Source organism: Eumetopias jubatus, unplaced genomic scaffold, assembly GCF_037043125.1.
Source record: "Eumetopias jubatus isolate StellerSeaLion01/CBP00866 unplaced genomic scaffold, mEumJub1_p1.0 scaffold_10, whole genome shotgun sequence".
Classification (NCBI taxonomy): domain Eukaryota; kingdom Metazoa; phylum Chordata; class Mammalia; order Carnivora; family Otariidae; genus Eumetopias; species Eumetopias jubatus.
This window is the reverse complement of record NW_028274816.1, coordinates 88,271,113-88,290,838: the sequence shown is the minus strand read 5'-3', so window position 1 is coordinate 88,290,838 and position 19,726 is coordinate 88,271,113. Positions and strand designations below refer to the sequence as shown.

Sequence of the window (19,726 nt, the reverse complement as noted above, 5' to 3'; positions counted from 1 at the left end):
GGTCTTTGCTCATGTAGTGCCCTAACGCCCCTGGGCAGACAGAGCAGCTGCATCCAGGTCACTTGCTCAAGGTCACGTGGTGGGGGAGGACTTGAACTTGGGTCGGTCCAACTCCAGAGCTTGATCTTCAGAGTAAGTCCTCCACGCCTACCAACGAGTTCCCTGCCTCCCTCCTCCTCCCAGACCACACCAGGCTCACGCCTTCTGCTGCCACCCCTTCCCTCTTTCGGGTACTTTCTGTCTCTCTCCCCTCTATATCCCCATCCACTGGATACCCCGTGCTTCTGGATTTCTCCCTGCAGGACAGAAGGAAGGGGGGGCACCTGCTGCGCTTCAGTTAAAGGGAATATAAATGTCGGGGGTGGGTTGACACAAGTGGCAGGTGACAGGTGTCCTGGGTCCTGCCCCCAAGGCTGGGGGAGCCCCTCAAAGACATCAAGGGCAGAGTCCATCCCGTGGGCCCCCTCCACCACCAGGCTGCTTGATCCTTCTGTCCTCTAACGCTCAGATTTGGCCAGAATTGGGCGTCTGTGGTCTGCAGGCGGGTTCACATTCATGTCAAGGCCTCACCCTGGCCGCAGGCACAGTCTGACGACTCAGCACCCGTGAGGTACGTCTGGGGCCCGGTCAACTGGCCAGACTGCATCGCGCCCCCACCCCACACCCCTGGACTCAATCTCATGAGTGGATAACCTGTGACTACTGCGGAGGGTCTTCCTTGAACCCCACCCCATCCCTGCTCCTGACCCTCTACATGGCTCCTGATAACAGTCACAGAGCTCACCGCCTTACAAAGCCCATCAGAAGGCCCTCTCTGGGGAGTGGACTGGGGGAGCAGCGCCCACCCTGGCCCCGGTCCTTTGCCCACCTCTGGTGGCAGCGGAGGGCAGAGAGGCCAGCAGGCACCCATTTGCGGGGAGCTGGGAGCCTGCTCTGCTGAGGCAGCCGGCTCTGCTCCCCGTTTGACAAATGGGCACATTCGCACTTCAAAGGCACATTCCTATTCCCCAGCAGCGTTCAAGAGCCCTTTGAATCTCGCTTTTAAAAACCCTCTGTTAGTTCCTGTCATCACCCATTTGTTTTAAAACAATAACACTCCCAGCCCCCAGTGATTCAGTCCCTGGGATGCGGGGCTGACTCAGAGCCAGAACATCAGAGGGGCGGGTGGGTGGGGCGGGTGCTTGCACACACTCACGTGCACACACGTGCTCTGCACCCAGACCCCCTCGCCTCCGTATAGCGGCTCACTGGGCAACCTGCTCCCAGGTCCGCATGTGCCGGCTCATTCCTCCGGCTCTCCGGGCACCAGCGTGGAGGAGGCCAGTGATGCGCGCGGGGATGGGCTGATTCCAGCAGCTGCCGAGATAATGACGCTGGGAAGAGGAGGGCGGGGCTGCCCTTTCCCCAGAGAACCTGCTGGGTACCACCGAGCCCTGAGCATCCCTGCATCCCTCATCTCACGCTATCCTCACAAGGAGGCCTGGGAGGGGCTCAGGCTCCCCTCTCCCAGGGCCTGCCGTGTGGTGCCCTGCCCCGGCCCCGCCACCTGATACAGGGATTTGGGAGGGAGGCCCTACTCAGCCCTGAGCAACGGCAGGAGTCCAGCTAGCTGGTTTTCCTTGATAGGCCTGCTGTCTTCCAAAAGCAGGGCATAGCAGGGCATGTGGGGGCTCTAGGGGGCAAGACACTGATAGGGAAAGAATACTGGGGCAGGGGGACAGCCGTGTGTGTGTGTGCGCGTGCGTGTGCACCCATGTGCGTGTTGTGTACGTGTCCTCGAGTGTCTGTGTGCATCTGTGTATGTGGGTAGGTGTGTTTTCTATGTGTCTGTGTGTTCAAGTGTGTGTCTGGGTGTGTGCGTATGCGTATGTGTTTACCTGCAGGAACAGCTTTCTGTGCCATGAATGCACGGGGGGGGGGGGTAACACAAATCATCGGCCTTGGGCAACTTAGAACCTTTTTGCACTTTAATTTCCTAGTTGTAAATTGGGGGATATGTTTGTGGTGTAGATTAAATAAATTTAAAAACATAAAGAGGTTAGAACAGCGCCTGGAACACACCATAGTAGGCATGGCTACTGTTACCACTGATTGTATGTGCAGATGGGCAGACTACGGGAGAGAAGAGCTCATGCCCCGTTGGCGGGCACCAGCCGCTCCTTTGTGCAGTATACAACTTGTATAACTGTACACAACCCTATTAGCCACCTTCTCAGTGGGAAGGCGCTAGCTGAGAATGGAAGAGAACTGTGGATAGGAAGAATCAATATTATATGGGGTGTCATTCCCTTAAACTTTTTCTCACTTTGAAAACACACACACACACGAAAGACAGATTTTTTTAAAATTAGACAAAGTGAGTCTAAAGTTCACATTTAAAAAAATAACAAAAGAATAACCAAGAAATTCTGAAAAAGTATGGTAGGTAGAGAAGATTAGCCCAGATACTGAACTATATTATAAAGTTGCAATAATTAAAACAGTGTGTTCTCGTACACATAGTCTGATGAAATGACAGACTCAGAATCTAGAAATAAACCCCAATACATATGGAATTATTTAATATACGATGAAAGCAGAATTTCAAGTCAGTGGGGAAATGATCAATTATTCACCAAATGACTTTAGAACAGCTAGGGAGCCATTTGGGGGTAAAAAAAAAAAAAAACAGTTGAATCTCTTCCTCACACTTTTCCTCAAAATAAATGCTAGATGGATCAATGTTTTAAGCATGAAAAATGAAATTCTAAAAGAAGTAGAAAAAAGTCACAGAGGTTTAAAAATATATAATCTCGAGGAGGTGAAGTATTTGCCAAGTACTTTCTAAGTACTACACAAACTCCAGGAAGTCATAAAACAGATTGATACCTTCAGCTATATAAAAAGTCTACATGGAAAAAAAAATACCCATAAACAAAAGAGCAACAAATGACAAACTCGGGGCAAATATTTGCAACTTCTCTCATGGACAAAGAGCTCATTTTCCTGATATAAAAAATATTCCCATAAATCAGTAAGAAAAAACATGAACAAACCAACGGAAAAATGGGCAAAGGATATGAACGGTTCACAGAAAAGAATTACAAATAACTCCGAAACACAGACAAAGATGCTGAACCTCATGATAAGAGAAAGGCAAACGAGATTCAGTAAGATAGCGTTTTCTCCTATCACTTGGGCCACGATCTGAAAGCGAGATAGCGCCGCGTGCCGGGCAGCCCGCGGGGACCCAGGCGTGAGCGCACATGGCTTTGTGGGACTGCAGCTCTGCGGAGAGCAGTCCGGTGGCGCCATCAAAACTACACACGCGCTCCTCCTCCCCCATCCGCCAGCTCTTCTAGAGACTTCTCCTTCACACACAAACCCGTGCATGGGCGAAGGGACAGCACTTCATAGTAGCGTTATGTTTTGTAACAGAGAACGCTCAAAAATGACCTATATGTCCATCAGGCCGGTACTGGTTACAGAAATGCTCACACTTCCAAACTCGAGGATTTTCCACAGCATCAGGCTTGGGATGGTTTTAGAGAACTACCGTTACGTGAAAATAAGCAAGGTGTGGAACGGACATGTAATCTGCCACCATTTGTGTTCTTTTTCCCTGAAGCATAAAAATATATTTGCTTGTCTAGGCAGAGGCTTTTTCTAGGGGGTTACATAAGAGAATGAGCTCAGTGAGGCTTCAGGAAGAAGAACTGGGTGGGAGGGGACTCACTTTTCGCTCTGTACCTTCTGCTAACTTCTGTTGTGTCACACAGGGATGGGTCACTTATTTATAATCAGATCTATGCCCACATCTGCATCTACGTATGTGAGCTTGCAGGGTGAGCAGTCACGGGCCGGTCCTGCCAGGGACAGAGGAAAGGGCAGGCCCTGTGTGTGCACAGGACACGGGGTATAGCATGGCTGGGGGTCCCTGACCACCAAGAGCGTGAGATCCTTGAAGGAAGAGCCGCCTTCGGAGGCGGACAAGAGGCCACAGTCTTGGGCTTCCTTCTCATTTCCCGTAACAACTCAGCGGCCCCTGACTGCCTGGCCCTTGATATTCCCACTAAATAGCCCCATTGTCATCCTTCCATTCCAGGCTCCAGGCTCCGTGGTGTGGCCCCGTAGAGAAGCTTATCTCAACTCCAACCTCTCCCCTCCCTCCTGCCCCCCAGCAACATAATGCCTTTTTTCTCTGGAGTCCCTCCAGTGCTCCTGGAATTTGACTTCCCAAGCCAGCTCAGGCCTGGGACTCCCACCTCCCCTGGAGCCAGAGTCTGGGCAGCCAGGGTGAAGACCTCCGCCCACCAGCCGGTTGGCCAGGAGATGTCTATCGCCCTCCGGAGCCGGCTTCCAGGGGCAAATCCCCACCCGGCTCCGAAACGCGCCAAGGCCTGTCTCTTGGCAGCTCCTCTCTGGGCGCACAGGAACTGTAACTGCTCACTCACGGGGGCGTCTCTGGGATGCGCGGGAACTGGGGGGAGCTTGGGATTCTTGCAAACCTCTCTCCTCACCATCCCCTGGTCTCTGCACCGTCATCTTTGTTCTGGGTTGACCTCCATGGCCTCCTAGCTGGTCCCAGCTGGAAAGCCTGTGTTCCCTGGAGCTGGCCAGGCCCTGGGTCATAGGAAGCAGGGACTCAGGACAGCCCACCCCCAACTCCCATCACCAAGCCTCACTTCTAGTTCCACTGCCTTTATTTCGTGCTTCTCCTGGAACTTTCTTTCTTTCTTTCTTTCTTTTTTAAAGATTTTATTTATTTATTTGACAGAGAGAGACACAGCGAGAGAGGGAACACAAGCAGGGGGAGTGGGAGAGGGAGAAGCAGGCTTCCCGCGGAGCAGAGAGCCCGATGCGGGGCTCGATCCCAGGACCCTGGGATCATGACCTGAGCCGAAGGCAGACGCTTAACGACTGAGCCACCCAGGCGCCCCTCCTGGAACTTTCCATACGGGGAGCATTTTGTGTCCATCATCTCCGTTAAGAGTCCTGAGAACTTCCAAGGAAGGTGCTATCATTACCTCCTATTTACAGATGAGAAGACTGACCCTCGAGAAGGTTTGGTTGTTTGATTCTGCCTCCCAGACATGAAGTCAGGTCTGGTGGATTCCAGAGCTCCAGAGCTTTCCATAGCTGATGCTCAGCTATCCTGCTCTTCATACCTGGACCTTTGGCCTCATGGGTGGTGAGTGAGGGATGGTGCCTGTCTCTGGGCACTGGTTTTGAAGCCACAAGCAGGGGTCATGTTGGTTGTGTGGCAGGGGCATTCCCACACCAGCTTCGAATGTCATGGCCCCAGAATGAGATCCAGGGATGAGAGGCATGCTGGCTGGGAATGCGTCGGGAACAGAACAACCCACAGGGGAGACTGGCCACCTTGGGGTGGGGGCTGCGGGATGGGGGGGGCATGAGCTACTGGGATGCAAGGAGTGAAGCCTGGGAATAAGGGAGGCCAAATGGTGCAGAGGATGAACAGGTGCAGGTGTGAAGGATCAGGTAAGAAGAGCAGGGGTTAGAGCTCATTGGGCGCCCTCCCCACAGCTCTGCTCACCACTCAAGCCTCCGGGTGCCAACCTTTCCCAGGGGTCTGGCTTAAAGGTCGCGGTGGGAGAAGAGAATCTGGGTTTCAATCCCAGTTCCTATGCTGACTAAAGTTTGACCCTGAGCAGACTAACTCCGGAGCCTTACTTGTCTTGCCAGTAAAAAGGCTTCTAATGCCTGCCAGTAAAACCCAGAGGCTGCTGGGAAGGCCAAGTGCGCCAACGCACACCATGTTTGGAGCACCGTGCTTGGCACCTCCAGGGTGTTCCCTCTGCAGAACAGACCTTTGGAGGTGATCAAATGGGGAGGCGGTGGGGAAATGGGGTGGGGGGTGCTATGAGTTCCTGCATCTTAGAGATGTCTCATATCTGAGCTGTCCAAATTCAGCTGCCTCACGTCCACGGCAAGCTGGCTCAAGAACTGAGTCCTGCCCAGGGATGGCCTGTAAGGTCTTGAGCAAAGGCTCAGGACGAGGTAGAAAGACAGGAACTGCAGGACATCCTGCACAATGTCAGAAATTCCTGGATGTCCCTCTTCCACCCAAATCCAGGCGGGGAGGTGCGAAGTCTGGAACTGCCTGGGCCAGAGAAGTTTCCGGAATACAGTGCTATGGGCACACGGAGAGGCTCCTGTTGGAGGCCCTGCCCTCCAGAGATGTCTGGGGGGCACACCCAGTGGCAGGTGCTGGCGGGCACTCTCTGAATGCCTGGTAAAGACCGCAGGACCCACAGATGCTCCCCAGGCCAAGCCTGCTCCTACCCCATCCAGCCAGGGCAGCAGTACCCCAGCCCGGCAGGCCCTCCCTTCTGGCTTCCCTTCTGCCTCCCACATATGAGATGCTAATTTATGCCCCTCCACTGTCTCCTGGCAGCTGCCTGGCCCAGCTCAGCCCCAGTGCTGCCTGCATGCCAAGTGCTTCATTAGCCAGGAAAGAAGGCTCTCGCCCTCCTTAATCTAATCCTTGCCAGTGACCTTCAGGAGCCAGGCACCTTCTGATGTCGGGGCCTGGGAGGGTGGGACAATCAATTATGCCTCGGCCTCCACAGCTGCTGCTGAATGGATTTCTCGCTCAGAAAAGCATGTTCAAAAAGCATCTAATGGAACGGATCATCAATTTGTTTGAATACACATCTAATCTGATTGGGGGGGGCCTAGCCACCAGGGCAGCCAGTGTGACTGGGCCCCAACATGGCCCTGGGGAATGGTGAGTGGGGTGGAGGAGCCCCGTGTGGGGAAGGAAGGGTGTGGGCCCCAAGCCCACCACCCAACCAGCTTGGCCCATGGTACATTCAGCCAAAAAGTCACAGAGAAAGGAATATGAACCGTGGAGAGGCCACCAGGGCTGGGCAGGTGCCTCCTCTTTTTCTATGCCCCAGCACTAGGCACAGAGCCCCGGGAAAAGAAGACGCTCAGGAAATGAATGAATGAACTCATGAGTGGTGAATGAATGATGATGACACCCAACGTGGAAGCCAAGGGATGCCAATCTTGTCACTTCCAGGGTAAGACAAGTTGATGCCTGAACTGGGTTGAATGGTGTCCCCCAGAATTCATGTCCTACCTGGAACCCCGGGATGAGACCCTATTTAGAAACGGGATATTGCAGCTGTCGTTAGTTAAGATGAGGTCCGAAGGGAGTAGGGTGGGCCCTATATGACTGGTGTCTTTATAGGAAGAAAGACATGGGAATAGAAACACAGGGAGAAGACAGCCGTAGGGGGGAGTGGCAGAGACCGGGGTGGTGCATCTACAGGCCCAGGAATGCCAAGGATTGCTGGGAGCCGCCAGAAGCTGGAAGAGGCAAGGAAGGATTTCTTCTCTCCAGCCTTCAGAGAGAGCGTGGCCTTGCCAACACCTTGGTTTCAGACTGCTGGCCTCCACAACTGTTTGAGTCACTCCGTTTATGCTATTTGGTTATGGCAGCCCTAGGGAACTAATACTATGCCTCATAGAGACTTTCGTCTGCTCGTTCCACGTAAGTCAGCCTGGCGGAGAACAAAGAGCACCAGCAAGTGAGTCTGAAGCCGAGTCCTACTGGTCTGGACCACGACCTTCTTCAGACATACCACGTCCGCCATGCCCCAGGGCCTTTGCTTATGCCATTCGCTTTCCCCGGAGAGCCCCTTCTTTCCTTCTTTGCTGGGAAAATGGAGGTATTAAATCTGTGTGAGTTTCCGCCCTTTGTCCCTTCTAAGCTCAAATGTCCTGTCCTCTGTCACTTTTCTCCTGATGTCGTCTTCCACATCGCTCAGACTTTTGAGGTGACCTCCCTGAGAGTCTGGAAGCTGCACATCATAGCCCCATGTGTGGTGGCACCCAGGCTCGTCTCCACTGGAAGACAGGGACAGCAGTCCCCTCGCCTCCCCGGTCCCAGAGCCTGGCAGTGCATCTGGCATGCAGGAGGGCCCAGATCCATGAGTGAAAAAGTGGACAACGAACTTGCCGTTGGCCAGGTCATCTCCCTCTTGCTGGCTGACACCTCTGGGGGATCTTTATGTTCCCTTCCGGCTCGAAGGTTTTAAGATCTGAGTAGTGGTGTAGGTTACGACCTTGTTGGGCCCTGGAGTGGGATTGAAGGGAGCCTTTTCTTACATTTCAGCAGGAGGGTTAAGAGACTAAACTTACACCATTGATTAGAATGTTTTTGCCTAATGGTGCTATTATCATTTTACTGTATTCAGAGTCACTTGAGCTATAAAAGCAGTGATAGTAAAATTTTCACTAACTCCTGGAATTCCTCCCAAGAAGCTCCATTATGCTGTGTGGATGATGCTTGTCTTCCCCTCGGTGACCCCCGAGGACGGGACACGTATTTGGAACAATTCTCTGGTTTTACAGCTGGGACCGGAGACCCTGGGCCACGAAGGGACTGCCACAGCTCAGCTTTGGAGGTCAGCTGCCTGGCCAGGCCTGGGTGGCCCCGCGGAGACTCGTCCCACTGGCATCTGGCACTCCCGCAGGGGACTGTCTCGAAGATTCCTGGGGTGACCTCTCTCTGTCACAAGGGTACCACTATCAGCCTGTCTCCTAAGCTCTGGTGATGGAGAAACATCCACCTCCCACGGGCCTCAAGAAGCCAAGATATGGATGCTTCCAGGAGCCCACAGCCTGGGGGTCTCCAGTGCCCAGCTTGCCCAGTGATGGCACCACCAGACACAGGGCAGCGAGGCCTGTGCCAGGAGCGGTGGACAAGCGGTCCCAAGCTCTGGCTAGCATGCTTACCAAGGGCAACCCTCTTTCCTCCTGTTTCTCGCCTTTGAGAAAGGTCATCACCTAAAGGAGATGGTCCATTGTCCCTGAAGAAGGGAGGATAGGAGAGGAGAGAAGACAGAAGTTGGGGGGGTCTGACTTAGCGCTGGCCATCGACTTCCTAATACCCACCAGAGCTAAGGCACACGGCGGGCACATTGGGGGCTCCCCCTTGGCCTCATCATCCCCAGATGGGTGCTTGCCACCCAAATTTAGCGGCTTCTCCTCGCCTCCCCTTCACTGGCATCACAGCGAGAAGCTCAGCCCGGGGAGAAGGGAAAGGGGTTTGCCGAAGACCTCATCCACACCGACCTCCCTGTGTTTTCTCGTTTAGCCCCCGACCACCCCGGGGGAGAGCATCATTACCACCCTGTATTTCTCTCATCGATGACGCTCAGAGGAGAGCGGCGCGAGGTCACCGGGGTTTCTAACCCATGGCCACCTGCCTCCCTGTGAGGCATCCGATCTCCACGGAGGTCAGCATGGTGTTTAGACCACAGGAAAGGAGGCCGAGGCTGGGCCCCAGGGGAAGGGAAAACCAGAGCGGCGGGTCCGTCTCCACGGCAGAGGCTGAGAGCTGCAACCCACCGCCGCCGAAGAAGCGCACACATTCATCAGCCTGGTGACCCCGGTGTACCGGCGCTTTGTGGCGTGTAACAAAGACTGTGGAGCAGAAAATTGGAGTTCAATTTGCCGTCCACGCCGCGCAGCACCCAGCGCATTCCCCTCCCTGGCAGGTACCTCTGCGCTTCATCATAAATAATAATACCACGCGGCTCTCCGGCCCTTTCAGCACAGGCCCCGAGCAATTTACAAGCGGCGTTACACACAGAGGCCGCACGTGCCTGCCCCTCCCTGGCCCCTCCCGTGGGTGAGTGTGTCCGATCTGGAGAGAGACAGGCCCTCGCCCACCCCTGGACGCTGGGCTCCGCTCCTGCCCCGAAGTCTTTCTTGCCCCCTCCACTCGCACTCGCTAGCAGAAAGCCCCGGGGCTTGGCAGACACCAAGTGCAGGTGTCACAGTCCCTCCTCCTGTTTTAGAAAGGGTTCTGGATCTCCTCGGATCCGCAGTGTGCCTTTGTCTCCAAGAGCAGCCCTGTTTCTCTCCTCCAAACTTCAGGGGGGCTGTGGGGGTGCAGTAGTAACTGAGGCCCCTGAGTGAGGGGCAGCCACTTGCCTAGTGGCTCGACTTCGGGAGCTGCTTGTGGGAGGCCCACCGAGGGGCTTCCTCTGAGCAGGCCCGGAGACTGCCCAGGAAGAGGGGCTCTGACTGTGGCTTCCCCTTCAGGGTGGAAGAGTAAAATGAGGTCATGCGTTGTAGGATCGCATGTATGTGAAATATCTAGAATGGGTAAATCCACAGACAGGACAGAGACTGGTGGCAGCCAGGTGGTTGGGAGAGAGGAGTGGAGAGTGGACGCTTAATGAGTACAGGGTCTCCTTTTGGGGCAACAAAAGTGTTCCGGAATTAAGCAGAGGTGGTGCTTGCAAGCCACTGTGAAAGTACTAAAGGCAACTAAATTGTTCGCTTTTAAGTGGCTGATTTTATATTCCATGAGTCTGATCTCAATTACAAACAAACATGGAAATCTGGTACAAAAGGTCTTTTCCCGTCCCACCCCCCCCCCATTTGCCTACCCCCCTTCCAGGGCTCCCACTGCGCCTTCTGTCTCCCCAGCCCCAGCCGGTCTTTAGGAAGAAGATCAGAAGATCAGAAGATCAAGAGGTTGTACGTGCTCCTTCCTGTCCCCAGAAGTCACCTGGCTCCCTCCCTTCCCTTCCGCCTTCTCTCACCTGCCATGACACTGAAGGGCATCTTCCCTGTCGGCTGCTGGGACCTCTCTGGGATGCGGACGGTGGGGCTGGGTTTGCAAGCAGTGTCACGGGCACAGGGCTAGAAGCCCCTTCCCTGGCTGCTTGCCCAAGCTGACAGGCCATCTGGAGTGAGGGCTGGAATCCCTGTCTTAGCAGGTGGACGATGGGGTGTGAGCCCCATCTCTGTGCTACGGGCTTCTGGGCACCGAGGCAGCACCTGGGTCTCCTGAGCTGGCCCTTCCTCCCTTGCACGAGGGAGGGGTCCTGCAACACCCTCCTTGCCCGGGGTTCTTTAGGATCCACTAGACACCGGGAACACAAGGTCTGGCCAAGTGCTGGCCACATTTGGGGCCTCTGCACTGGTGTTGTGCATTGTCTTATTTCTGCCACACAGCATCGCCCTGGGTGTGGACTACTATCCACGCCATGGAGGCTGGGGGAGCCGAGTCACTGTTACGGTCAGTGGCCTGGGTGGACATGTGGGTGGACACTAGGATCTCCTTCCCTTGCTCCTCCCGTAGAACGCAGCCCAGAGCGTGAACTCTGAGGATGTGAAAGACGGGGTGGGCACAGCTCAAGGGGCATCAGGTTCAACTAGAGGCTGTCCGAGCCCCCACTGCCCTGGCTGCTGGGCCCACGTGGCCTGGTGGCAGGTGGCTTTTCCGGGCAGCACCCGGAGGTCCTGCTTGGGGGAGCAGAGGGAGCATGTGGAACGCAGGGGAGGTGGAGGGAAGGGGCAGAGGACAGGGGCAGGCCCCCCTGTAATTTACCCCTGCCCCAGAAGCAGCCAGGTTCCTTGCCCTGCCTCTTCGCTCGGTTGCTTTGAAAACCTAGAGCTTCTCTCGTGAGTCATGGTGGCCAAAGCCAAGGCTGCAGGAGGAGGTGACAGCATCGTGCCCTGCTGTTGATCCCCTGCCAGTTGTCCACCTGGGAGGTCAGCTGGTTTCCTCTCTGGCCAGTAGCACCCCTGGCTTCCCCGGCTCGACACCGTGTTTCCCAGAGCTAATGGGGCTCCAGCCCTCTCTGGAGCCTGGCCCTGGCAGCAAATACCGCAGGACAAATAAGAGACACAGAGACAGGATTCATACTCATGAGAGACAGGCCAGGATTAACCAAGAGCGTGTCCATGGCTCCGTGGCTCACATGGACATGGGCTCTGTGTTCCCGACCTCGGGCCCCACCCTTCCCGGGTGCGAGGTCTAAACACCAGGCAAGACCCTGGTTGCTGTGGCCCCCCCATGGGCTCCAAGTATTTCAAGCAAGAAGCATTCGTAGAGCTCACCTAGTCCAACCTCTCTGCTTGGTCAATGGGGAAACGGAGGCAAAAGAGTTTAAGAGAAGACTTGAGCCCAGCTTTTCTGATACCAGGTCACCCCATCTCACTTGATAAGCTCTTGGCCTCATTTTTCCCTTCTACAAAATGGGCCGAGGGCTTTTCCACATCTAGCTTCCACAGCTGGGCTTTCCTGGGGAGGACTGGCTGATGCTAGGAGGGCCTCTTTTCCCCAAGGGAGCCCCAGCTGCCCCTCTCGATGGAGTGAGGCCAGAGTGCTTTGGAATGTTCCCCATAGACTCCTGCTATACCCCTATTGCCTGTTGGCCTGTGTCCCTGCTGTAAAATGAGGTCTTTGCAGACGTGATCAAGTTAAGATGAGGTCATTACGTATGAGTGGGCCCTGATCTGACCAACACAGAGAGAGACACGGACGGAAAAGAGATGCCACGTGAGCACAAAGGGTGGGATGCAGATCCAGCCAAGGGAGTGCAGATTGTGGGCAACACCAGGACGTGGAAGAGGGGAGGAAGGGTTCTCCCTCCCTCTCTCTCACAGCTTGGCCAGCACCCTGACTTTGGACTTGGCCTCAAAGAATGTGAGATGAGACGTTTCTTTTTTTTTTTTAATTTTTTATTGTTATGTTAATCACCATACATTACATCATTAGTTCTTGATGTAGTGTTCCGTGATTCATTGTTTGTGCATAACACCCAGTGCTCCACGCAGAACGTGCCCTCTTTAATACCCATCACCAGGCTAACCCATCCCCCACCCCCCTCCCCTCTAGAACCCTCAATTTGTTTTTCAGAGTCCATCGTCTCTCATGGTTTGTCTCCCCCTCCGACTTACTCCCCTTCATTCTTCCCCTCCTGCTATCTTCTTCTTTTTTTTTTCTTAACATATATTGCATTATTTGTTTCAGAAGTACAGATCTGTGATTCAACAGTCTTGCACAATTCACAGCGCTCACCATAGCACATACCCTCCCCAGTGTCTATCACCCAGCCACCCCATCCCTCCCATCCCCCACCACTCCAGCAACCCTCAGTTTGTTTCCTAAGGTTAAAAATTCCTCATATCAGCGAGGTCATATGATACATGTCTTTCTCTGATTGACTTATTTCACTCAGCATAACACCCTCCAGTTCCATCCATGTCGTTGCAAATGGCAAGATCTCATTCCTTTTGATGGCTGCATAATATTCCATTATGTATATATACCAAGATGAGACGTTTCTGTTGTTGAGCCACCTGGCTGGTAGCACTGTGTGTGAGCCCCGGGCAACTCACCCACCCCCACCATCGCCCACCACCCCCCCAGAAAAAAGCCGGCATGACTCGGAGCCCATCCTCTCTGAAGGTTTCACAGATGCCCCTCCCCCAGCAGAAGGGAGCCCCCCTCCGTGCTCACTGAGCCACGCACACGACCATTGTCATGCCAGTAACCCCTGTGGTACCCCCACCCGTCAGAAAGCCCCACGGGGCTCGAAGCGGTCAGAGGACACATCTCATGATGGCCACCGTGGTGCCTTCAGTCCCTAACCTGGCTTTGTGTGCAGACAGGGCGCGTGACATGGAATGAAGGAATGAAGGAATGAATGAAAGGGAATCTTATTTCCAGGGGCTCTGTTCTGATCCCTAACCCGCCTTGCCCCCAACCTGTCACGTCCCCTTCTCTCTGATCACTTCAATACCAGGCCTCCGCGTGCCCTCCCTGGCCCCCCAGCAATGTCGCGCCAGCCACTCTGTTGCAGGGCCGAGCTCCGCTAATGATGACTGACGATGCCCCGCGTGCCAGGATTGGCATGTTGGCAGGAGGCGCCGTCGTGATTGATGGCTCTGCGTGGCCATTTCCAATTCACTCCCCGGAAGCCAAGCCTTTCTGGGAAGGAGAGCAGCACGACCCCTCCACCGCCCACCCGTGCACGGGAGCCGTCTCCCTGCTTGCTGCATAGTCTCCCCTCCTTCCCCTGATGACTGGGGCATGGCGGTGGGTGGGATGTTTAACTTTCACGGGCTCAGGAAGTGGAAGAGATGTTCCTTGTGTCCCCCTTTTCCTGCAGGGACACCCCCATCCAGAGAGGGTGACCTGGGAGTCACACACTTACTGTCGTCTCCTTTCTGGCTTGGCTAGAGACCCTTGGCCAGGGTCCCACACCCCCAGGGCCAGTCTCTGTCCGTGGTTATGAGGACCAGTGTCTCTGTGCACTCTGTGGGTGGTCCCTGAGCCCAGGTAGGTACGACTGTCCCATTGTCCAGATAGGAAGACAGATGCTCTGAGACATGAAGTGTTTTAGCCTTGGCTACAGCGAAGGCCAGGGTGGGCACTGGGATTTGCATGCAGGGCTGTCCCTCTCCCAGGTCCATGCGCCTTCTGCTAGAACACGGAAAGTGGGTTGGAAAGGTGACAGAGCCACTGTGGGCACTCATTGTCAGGCACAAATCTCAGGAACAGGGGCAAGCGTTCCATCTTCTATGATAAAGCACAAAGTTCCCATGGGTGTGGGCTGGCCTGGGGTCACAGGGTAAAGGGCAGGGCCAGGTCTCCGGCAGAGGTCAAACCATGACACACAGCACATGGCTGGGGCTGCCAAGAGACTCACTTTCCCCAGGACCTGTGTGACCTTGGGTGGGCCAGGCTGGTTCTCCAGGCCTCAGTTTCCTGGTAGGTCATGACCAGGCTCATCTTTGCCCATTCCTCCCCAGGGAGCTCAGGAGTAAGTGAGAGATGGCAGTTGAGGCAGGAAACCAGGAGGGGTGAGGGTCTTGTCACCAGCAGGGTGAGACCCAAGACAGGCTCCCAGGGGGGAGCTGATACAAGGAGAGGGTAGGCCCCAGAAGCCGCCGTCGAAGGGCTGAGGCCAGGAGGGTCGCAAGAGACCTGTGCCTGCTGTCCGGCCGTGCCCGGGCTCGGGGAGCAGGAGGGCGCGCTGGGGGCTGTGGTTTGGCAATGGGTAAACCCAGCATGGGAAAGGAGGGGTTTCCAGGAAGGCTTCAAATTACCGGAAAGGACAATAAATTAATATAACAGGGCTGTCTGGCTGGTGACAAGGGATAAAACGTGGTCCAAAAAAGCCCCATGCAAGATGGTCACAAGGATAAATGAGAAGGCAAGATGGAGGGGAAAGAGCGGGAAAGGTGCTCGCAGAGCCGGGAGCAGGGGGAGGGAGGAGGAGGCGGCCTGTGGGGTGGCGTGGCAGGGTGGGGGGGCTCCCGACCCTCCTGCCATCCCCTCCCCTCCCCTCCACCCCCTCCTCTGCTCCCCCGGCTCCATTCCCCACCCCCCACCTCCTCCCTAGATTCTTGCTGCCCTTTGTGTTCACCTCGCCCAAATGCTCTTGGCCTCCGCCACAAGGCAGAGCGTGCTTTTCGCTCGTTCACTCGTTCCGCAGATGCCGTCCAGACACCTACCACGTGCCAGGAGATGTCACGGCGAGCAAGAGGAAAACCTCTGCCTGCCCTCCACCTGCCCAGAGGCACACGGGAGGACGAGCCACCAGACACAATAAGCAAAGCCCGCGAGGTGTCAGGCCTCCCACGCAGCCACAGCCCCCAGGCCTCAGTGGACCATCAGGGCAGGTGCCCCCAGCAGCACTCTGAAGGCAGGACCAGAGTGCGCCAGGCGGGGGGGGGGGGGCGGGGGCGGCAGGCAAACTTGCAGGCAGAGGGTGCCATTTGTACCACAGTCAGCAAGGGACAGAGGAACGGTGGCCGCTGGGAACTTGGGGTGTTTTGGCCTGATGGGGAGAGAGGGTGCAGGGGTGTGGGCTGTGAGGTGGGAGAGGAGGCTGGCTGGCACAGCGGCCGCCGAGCAGGCCCAGGTGGGACGAACTTGGACTCGAGCCCTGGCTTCTCCAATGTGGAGCTGCCTGACCTTGGGCACACCACTTAGCCCCTCAGAGCTGGTTTCCTCGTTCGAGGTGAGTGATGCGGGATAACAGCCCCTGCCTCACAGAACTGTGGTGAGGGAAGAAAGAGAATGCCGAGCTGGCTCCTGGCACAACTGCTGGGTTGTGAATGATTGAATGGTGAGGGCCAGGGTCCCAGAGAACGAGGCGCTCATACATGGTGCTAAGGAGTTTGGGTGTCACCCTGAGGGCGGTGGCGGGGCATGGGAGACTCCATGCATGTGCACGTCGGCACTGGGGACCCGCCTGGGTGCTGCTCTCCCAGTTCTAGTCTATTTTGTCCCCAGTTTCCCAGAGGAGAGTAGACCCAGCTGGAGAAGACAGAGAAGGTGCAGGTGGTGCTGAATGACCCTTGATGGGGATGGAGAAAGGACCCTCGCCTTCTCAGCATAGACAGTCTCAAGGTCATGACTCATCATGCTGCCCTCTCCCGCTCAGTGAACACTGACTATAGGCAGGTCCTGTGAGGCCCTGCAGGCTGGCTGGGGAGATAGGATTCAGAGGGGCAGTGATGACTAATGGTGTGAGGCATCAAGGAACACAGCACCTGTGGATGCAAGAACCAGGTGCGATGGGCACGTGGCACAGAGTGGGGGTGGAGGGGGGGCCAGGACTGGGTGGGCAGTCAGGGAGCTCCATGGAGGAAGGAGGCATCATGGGAGTCATTCGCTTGTTGATGAATCCAGAGGCGCTGGACCCTTAGCTCGGCCGTGGCCACCCTGGGATGTGCTGGGACCCAGTGGGGAGCAAGGTCAGGCTGTCTTTGAGCTTACGAAGCTTAGATTCTACCAAGAAATGCAGGTGTTAACCCAGGGACTACAAGAATGAAGTTTTGTGAAAGCAAGGGGTAGGGGGTGCTGGGCACACAGGACACAAAGAGGAGACCTCCCCAAAGGTGACGAGCCGGCCAAGACTGAAGCCAGCAAAAGTGAAAACAGGTGTGCCAGAGTTTGAAGGGACAGACAGCCTGGCCTGTTCAAGTCAGGCTAGGAATGGGAAGGGGGCCCTTGTGGCCAGAGCCCCGGAGGCGAGGAGAAAGGAGAGGGAAATGGAGTGAAGGGAATGTGTGGGCATGGCACCAGCCATGCGAGGGACCCACGTCCAGATAGATGATCTCTGCGGAGCAATGCCTCCTTTGGGGGACTCAGCTTTCTTTCAGGCCTGGGGGGAGAATATTTCCCACCCAGAGAGCGATTAGATGTGGAGCAGAGAACAGGGGATTCAGCTTGGACCCTGGTGCTGGCAGTGCGGGCGGAGGGACGTATGGGGACTGGGGAGCTATTTGGGAGGTAGAATGGCTTTGTCTGAAGGAGAGGGTCAGCGGTGATGTGCCACCTCCTGAGACCCACACGCAGGAGGAGAAGCCAGGTGGGTGGAAAGACCCTAACCCATGCTTCGGGTGTGTTGTGGCCTGCACGATGTCCAGGTGGGGTGTCCAGGGCTGGAACCCAGGGCTGGAGCAGGGGGAATGCAGCCATGGCAGGCATGCCTCCGAGAGGCAGCAGGGCGGGGGGGGGGGGCATTGTGTGGCCTCTGCCGAGCGGAGCTCCAGTGTCACCAGCTCTGGGCGCCGTGGACACTTCGCAGGCAGGCAGAGCACAGCACAGGGGAAGAACTAACGTGCATGCACCCGCATGTGGAAGTGCTTGCGTCCTGCCAGGTTGTCCCAGGTGCTCTAGGCGCACATCTCACCATATCGACGCAATCACCCTTCAAGGTCATTATTGCCCCTCTAACAGATGGGGAAGCAGCAGTGCAGTGAGGCTGGGATCTGCCCAAGATCACGCGAGACTGAGCGGCAAAGGAGGGATCCACACCCACGTCTGGCCAAGTCCACGGCCCAGGCTCTCATCCCAAGGAGACCTACTGCCTCCTTAAGTCCCAAGGGAACAGGGACGGCTGCCTGAACTGTGTCCTCCCAAGACAGTTCCAGAATCGGGAGGGTGCCCCCCAGCGCCAGCCCCCACAGAGGGCAGGGCTACGGCGACCACATTCCTAGCAGCTCCCTGGCTGTGGGTACACATGGCAGCACCCCACTGTTCCTGGGAAAAACCCACAGCGACAGGCAGAGGAAGAGCCCCAAGGGGGACCGCAGGGGGCTCACCGCCCCCAGCCCTGCATTTCTGCTCCTTCTCCCTCCATGGCTGAGTCCTCCCGTCCTCTATCTCTCTCCCACCGTCTGCTGACTCTCGGATGCTGCAGAGCCATTATGCACAACAGCAGCTGTGGATCAATCTCTCCGTGGCTCACCCACGCACACCACATTCATCCATCCCCCTCAAGGTTGAAGCTTTTATTTCTGGGTGAGAGGAGAGCCCCTCTGGTCATGCCTTGTCCCAGATAACTCACGGACCAAACAGTACCTCCATTCCCCTTTGCACCCAGGCACAGGGGGAGGGCGCTGATGGAGCAGCCCCACCCCATGCACCTGTGCCTTCCTGGGGGGCGGTGGTGGTGGTCCCTGAACTCTCCCCAGTTTCTGCAGCTCCCTCAGGTAGCTCTCCTGCGCCCTGCTGTCTATTTCCCTCTTCTCTCTTGCGTGAGTCCTCCTATACCATTTTGTCCACTTGAGCCTTCTCAAGCCACAGAACGTTAAAGATGGCTGGCAATGACCGGAATTGAGGAGAGGCATGGAACAGGTTATCTCTCAGAAACTCCAGAAGGAACCAACCTTGCTTTTGGACATCTGGCTCCAGAACTGTGAGGCAATCCATTTCTGTTGTTTCAAGCCAGCAAACGCGTGGCAATTTGTTATGGCAGCCACAAGCACTGGACCCGTTCCTGCCTATCTGGCGTGCAGAGGCGGAGAGGGAGGGGCCAGAACCATCTTCCACGGTGCCCCATTCGAGCTCGGACCAACACTTGAAGAGCGGTAGAACGAGTTTCTTTATGCTTTGCTCCAGCTTCTCGCGTCCTCTCTGGTCCATACTCTTTGTCTCCAGCATCCGGGGAATACCCATTACCCGGAAACTGGGGGAGGGGCTGGAGGGCGGGGCGGGGGCGGGGCCTACACTGCAGGTTGGATGGGAAGAATGGTGTGAAAACGGCTCCACCATCTGCCCACCTTTCCCTCTGGGTCACAGTCCTGTTCTCACGTAGCTGCCTTGGACCCCTTCCCCATCAGACTCTTACCAAATGTCATGGCGCCATGTTAATCTTCAGAACAGAACCGTGTTTGTCAAGTGCTAATGGGAACAACCACACCCCTGGTGACTCCCGGGAAAGCTTCTGGCGAACAACAACCCAGGGGAAAAGGGGGCCCTGCCTGTCTTCCCTGACCAGGGGCATCGGATTCCTCCCTCTCACCATCCCTGGAGTCCCACTGGACCTGCCTACAGCGTCTGGCCATGCCGGCCACTCCCTCCCCGAAACTCTGCAAACCTGGGTTTCCATGGCCGCCTTCTGGTTCTCCTCTGACTTCCCTGCCACCTTGCTTTTTTGTTCTTCTTCTTCCTCGGGCTCTGAAGAGTTGGGAGTTCCCGGGTCTCTGTTCTGAGCCTTGCCATTCCTCTCCTCTTTTGGTGAAAACATCTACTTTTTTTCCTTCTGGCAGCAGCTACTGCTTGGATGCTCGTGCGGCTCAGACCTTGCCCGAATGAACGAGCTGTGTTCTGATGACCTCCAGGTTCAAACGTTTCAAATATCCAAAGCTGAACTCAGATCTCCATGAGCGTGTAGCATGCTAACGCTCTGGTACAGTGAGAGTAGTATTGTGTGGGTGGCCCAAGCCGGAAGCAATGGTGGCCATCTTCGCTTTCCTCGCCTCCCTGTCCCTCATCCTGTCCCCCACCCAGACACCCTGTCCCATCGCCTTCATCTCCAATCCAGGTTTCGTCTGCCGAGCCCTTACTGGCCTCCTGGCCATCAGTCATTAGCTTGATCTACTTAATTAAAGGGATTTCTAACCATATGCTTCCTGCTTCAATCCCTTCAGTGGTGCGTACCCACTGCAT

General features: G+C 55.9%; 1 protein-coding gene across 1 annotated transcript in view; it reads right to left on the bottom strand.

Annotated features, from left to right (window-relative positions):
• SDK2 (sidekick cell adhesion molecule 2) overlaps nucleotides 1-646 on the bottom strand; it is a 133,413-nt gene extending 132,767 nt beyond the window's left edge. Inside the window, exon 1 of the mRNA XM_028112733.2 lies at nucleotides 571-646. Coding sequence (XP_027968534.2) covers nucleotides 571-646 — 76 coding nt within the window. The remainder of the gene's footprint in view (nucleotides 1-570) is intronic.
• Between the last annotated feature and the right edge of the window lie 19,080 nt (nucleotides 647-19,726).